Here is a 5,297-nt window from a genome sequence, read left to right as displayed (position 1 = left end):
GCTCCCTCAGAGGATCCACGGCGGACTCTGCTGGAGAAAGGTGGAATTTCTCCAGCTCCCAACAGGAACAAAACAGAAACAACTCTAGGTGTCAGTGATTATATCATTTTCCTGTGGTGTTCTTGCTCCATGAAGTGGTTCTAGGGTCTAAGAGTTGTGTTTAAAGGAATATTGATTGAAATTGCGATATAGAAACTAATTATCAATTTTGAAAGATACTTGATTTAATTTTGAGGGGTTGTGGGGTTGGGGTTTGTGGGGTTGGGTGGATACACACCCCACCCCCACAATCACCACCAGAAAAAAGAGGAATAAGAGAGGAAGAATAAAAAGAAAATAATTAAATACAAGGGAAAGGGTCCACGACTTGAACAGAACTAAATCAGAGAGAATCTTGCACAGATTGTCTTTTTGAGATAATTTTTCCCTCTAATCATCATCTCAATTTAATTCAAGCTCATATTCCAAGTCAGCCCTGACTAGTAAGTAGCAACAAAAAAAATAAATCAAAAGAAAGAATTTCATTATATACTTCAGAAATTGTAGACTTTAAAATAGGGTCATGGGTTAGAAACTCCTCCCACTGCAGAGAGTTGGTGGGATAGGGTGAAAGTTTGTGAGTAAAACCTTGGAACAGTCAAATCGGAAAGAAAGATGGAGTTCTTCTGGAAGTTTTAGAAATACCTTTTGTTTTTTTGTTAAAGTAATTCAGTTCATCTGCTTCTTTGCAGAGTTTAGCTGTCAGACCCAGTCATACTTTTCCACAAGTTTTGACTTCTGACTTCCACCTTTATTTTTTTTAAGAACACATATTTTAATGGCACAATTCTTTCTTTTATGTAATATATTTTTGCCCAGACAAAAGAAAATTTGAACAGGCACACAAACACCTGATTGAATTAGTATAATTTGGTTCTCATATGTGTATTATCAGTGGGGGGGGGTGAATTTAAGCGTAAATAAATCAAATTCTGACAGTTGAAATTATCTCAGAACTCTTCATTTGAAATTTGGTTGACATGACAATGGAACAGGACCTGTATTATCCAAGCAACATTTTCAAGCAGAATAATTTTTGCCCCTGCAAGGTCAACATCAGCAGGCCAGAAAGGCTTTTAATCCTCTGGAGGGACAAATAAGAGAAAACATGTCACTGCATAATGAGCTTCGCCTGACGAGGCAGTTGTGTGACGCTGTCATCAGGGTGGACGGTGCTGAATTTTCCGTGCACAAGCTTGTCCTGTGCAAATGCAGCCCATATTTCAGGTAAGGTCTTAGCAGTAGATACAGCAGACTATTGGAGAGTGAAAAAAATGGCCTGTTGACAAATGGAGAGACTTAATGGAAAACAAATAAGAGCAAGAGTCTGTGATAAGAAGTAAATTTAATGGAAAGTTCTGGCTATCGTTTGCTTTTGGATTCAGGATCTTCGTAATGATCTGAAACGATTTGTCTATTCATCAAATGTTTAATAAGTGTTTTCTCTTTCTTTGTTTTTCACAGGGCTCTGTTTAGCCGCTGGTCAACACCAGCCTGTGCGACCTTTGACATCCCTGGAGTCACACCCTACAAAATGTGCTTCATTATTGATTTTGCCTACAATGGCTATGTTCATCTGACAAACGAAAACGCTGAGGAGCTCTTCATAATGGCAGACCACTTTGGTATTAGTGGCCTTTTACAAGCTTGCAGTGATTTCTTGGAGAAACACCTGAGCCCCCTGAACTGCATCCAAATCTGGAAGCTTACGTACACATTCTACCACCCTGAACTGAGAGACAAGGCCTTTTCATATGTCCTTAGACATTTTGAGGAGGTTGTCGCTACTTGTGGAGATTTCCTTCTTCTCTCTGCACAGAGTCTTGCTGAAATCATTGGGAGTGACCAGCTAATTGTAAAGCGGGAAGAGATAGTATATGAAGCCATCCTTAAATGGATGAACTATGCACCTGAGGAAAGGAAAGAACACAGCTCACTGCTGTTTCCCAAGGTACTTTGACAAAAACAGTCTTCACTTACAATTTACCCAAATCTTTCATACATAATTACATACATGAACAATGAAAATATTGATAGCAACTGCAGATCTGGATCTGGGTCATAAAGGCAGTAACCAAGAGTAGGGAGTGTATATGGTCTGTCATCTAGTGGCCAAATAGGTTGAGGCACAAGTGCCTAGGTGCTACTTTTAGCTGTGTTTAATATAGAAATGAATTATTAGGGAATCAGAATAGGAATATAAAAACTTGAGTTTAGGAGGGTGAGAAAAGGACTTGGCTGGGACACCATTCATGAAAGGACAGGACACAAGGATATGATTCATGAAATAATTACATTCTAGCAGTGAAAAATGGTTTTACTTTTTCTCTAATTTTCTAAGGTCACAATTAAAAACACAGGGTTAGATTGAGTACAATTTTAGGTTTAAAAAAAAACTTTACAAAAGAAAAACAACCAACCACTTAAACAATTTTATAATTAATCAACCAAGGCAGACGGAGTCTTGGAAAGGCAAGGGTTAAGACCTGTGGTTCTTGCTGGGCCCCCCGTTGATTTGGCACCCCTGCTTTATAAACCTGACTCATGTGCTTATGTCTCTTTACAGGTAAGACTGGCTTGGATGTCTCCAAAGTACGTGCGTGAAAATGTGAATGAGAGGGAATTTGTAAAATCAATTCCAGAACGTCAGGCGAAGTACTTCCATTCTCTGAAAATCATTCCAGACCACTGGAGGGAGACAAGCTACAGGTACTTCATCTGCCCAACTTTGGCAAAGCCCCGAGTCCCCCCCGCCCTCATGCTGGCTATAGGAGGATGGACTGAGAGAGGCCCTACCAGTTTGATTGAAGCCTATGAATCAAACACTGAGTACTGGAAACGTGCGCCTATGACCACAGAAACTTCCCTGGTTTATCATGGGAGTGTTTTCCTCAATGGATCAGTTTATATTGTTGGTGGCTATGATGGTGTTAAGCAGTTCAATGCCGTGCACAGACTTGACTTGGCCTCAATGACCTGGCATGAGGTGTCACCCATGCACAGCACGCGCAGCTTCATTAGTGTCACCGTGATGAATGGGTTCATATATGCCATGGGAGGTTGCAATGGACCCCAACGGCTCAACACTGTTGAGCGCCACGATCCAAGAAGCAACCAATGGACACTTATATCTTCCATGCATGAGAAAAGGAGTGATGCCAGTTGTACAACCCTTAATGGCAGAGTGAGTGACAGTAGTTTATTTTAAGGGCAACAAGGGTATATTAAAAATCTCATGGTGTCACACACGTTTGCCTATTGTTAAAAGTTAGTCCTAAAAACAACATATTTATAATGGTAGGGGGATTTCTAGAGATAGACCTCTTCAACCAAACACTTTTCTTTTAAAATGTTTTCCAGGTGTACATCTGCGGTGGCTTTAATGGAAGCGAGTATCTATCAACAGCTGAGGTTTACAACCCAGACACAGACCAGTGGACCATGATTGCCAACATGAGCAGCAAACGCAGCGGACTTGGTGTTGCTGCTTTTGGTGACTATATCTTTGCAGTAAGTATAGAGGTGCACAATCACAAGACTGAGCAAAGCAGAAATGTTTCTTTTTCAACCTAACCAAATGGTCCTGTCAATATTATGTGCTAAATATATAAAATAATGTTTAGGTGTATTTACATTTCTGGAAAATTCAATGAAGAAAAACAAACTTCTATGGGTGTGTAGGTCTTCATTTTTCCACTTTATTATTACTTTTGAGACTTAAACAGCTTTATTAGAAAGCTGAAACAATTAGAGCTTAGAATAAGAATTCAACTTTATTGTCATTAGACTCTCACAAGTACAAAGCAACAAAATTGTGGGTTTCAGTGTGGGGTTAAGGGTCTTGCTCATGCTCTGAGAAAGCTGCAAATACAGTTTGATCCCCACAGCCTGCACTCTGGGTCCCTGAGCAAGACTCTTAACCCCACACGGCTCCCTGGGCAATGGACAATGGCAGCCCACTGCTCACCAAGGGGATGGATTAAAATGCAGAGAGTGAATTTCCCAATTGTGGGAAAATAAAGAGATTTACATAACATTACATAACATAACTTCGTAAGACTTCTTGAAATCAGGATATATATAAATTCAAAACTAATCTTAAGTGCAATAAAAATAATACAAATGTGTAATAATAACTTCGTAAGACTTCTTGAAATCAAGATATATATAAATTCAAAACTAATCTTAAGTGCAATAAAAATAATACAAATGTGTAATAATATAATCATAAGAAAATAATATTATCTCTGACACCTTGTTAATTTGATGACACTGCGTAGGTTTCAGTGATCATCTTATTCTGTTTTGTTCCATTCTGACCATATTCTCTTTAAATCTTTCTCTGCAGGTTGGTGGTTTCGATGGATTCTCACGTTTAAACACTGTTGAGGCCTACAATGTCTCCACCAAAACCTGGTGCAATTTTCCCAGCATGAAAAAGAAACGCAGCAACTTTGGCATTTCCGTGATGGAAGACCTCCTCTTTGCCGTCGGAGGCTTTGGTGGCGTCTCTACCATCTCTGATGTCGAATTCTATGACATTAAGGCCAACATGTGGGTCAAAGCCAACAGCATGAGGATGTCCCGCAGCGCTCTGAGCTGCTGTGTGGTGGACAGGCTCTACAACACAGCTTATTATGCTGACCATCAAAATTCTCCCCAGCTCAACCACTTACCCTCTGCTGGGGAAGAAGAGATGGAGCAATGAAGTCCATCCATTGGTATTTCTCTATTAAAAAAAATGTCCCTGCAAACATTTCTCCGTCTTATTTCACATACATTGATTGATTGATTGACTTTATGATCTAACTTTGTTAAAAAGTTTCAAGTTTATTGGCCAGCGAAAGAGCCGATGATGATGATGATGATGATGATGATGATGATGATGATGATGATGATGATGATGAGACAGGGGAGAAATAGTCCACTTCCACAGACAATGTTGCTATTTTCTCAGATGTGGCAGAAATCTTCTCAGCTGAGAATGAAAGTGATGGCCAGCTGTCTCTCCAACCCCATTACAGATGTGTTTAACACACCATAAACCTCATTTCAACAAATGCTGTGGAGAATATTTAACAACCAATGCAGAGAGCAAGTTTGTGCACAGGTGTAGCATAGCAAAATGCACAGCTCTTTGGACCAAATCAAATAGGTCCACCCTTGCATCAGAAACAGTGGAGGAAGTCAGTAAAAGAAAGCTGCTGGAACCAACATCCCACAAGGTGGGATTCATTTTTTGATGCTGTAAATAGAAT

At 39.8% G+C, this 5,297-nt stretch overlaps 1 protein-coding gene across 1 annotated transcript; it reads left to right on the top strand.

The window, feature by feature from the left end:
- The first annotated feature begins 1,147 nt into the window (after positions 1–1,147).
- Positions 1,148–4,747, top strand: LOC107086650 (kelch-like protein 10). Its single transcript, XM_015377739.1, has 5 exons — positions 1,148–1,266; positions 1,504–1,990; positions 2,606–3,223; positions 3,400–3,549; positions 4,388–4,747. Exons 1-5 carry the CDS (start codon positions 1,148–1,150, stop codon positions 4,745–4,747), a joined length of 1,734 nt encoding a protein of 577 aa, XP_015233225.1.
- The last annotated feature ends 550 nt before the right edge of the window (positions 4,748–5,297 follow it).

Source organism: Cyprinodon variegatus, unplaced genomic scaffold (assembly GCF_000732505.1).
Source record: "Cyprinodon variegatus isolate N-32 unplaced genomic scaffold, C_variegatus-1.0 Scaffold158, whole genome shotgun sequence".
Classification (NCBI taxonomy): Eukaryota; Metazoa; Chordata; class Actinopteri; order Cyprinodontiformes; family Cyprinodontidae; genus Cyprinodon; species Cyprinodon variegatus.
The sequence above is the reverse complement of the archived record's forward strand: the minus strand, read 5'-3'. Positions and strand labels throughout refer to the sequence as shown.

Coding starts and splice junctions, on each gene's coding strand:
- LOC107086650 (XM_015377739.1), top strand. CDS start 1,148: ATGTCACTGCATAATGAGCTTCGCCTGACGAGGCAGTTGTGTGACGCT. Junction 1,991..2,605: donor GCTCACTGCTGTTTCCCAAG/GTACTTTGACAA, acceptor GTCTCTTTACAG/GTAAGACTGGCTTGGATGTC. Junction 3,224..3,399: donor GTACAACCCTTAATGGCAGA/GTGAGTGACAGT, acceptor AATGTTTTCCAG/GTGTACATCTGCGGTGGCTT.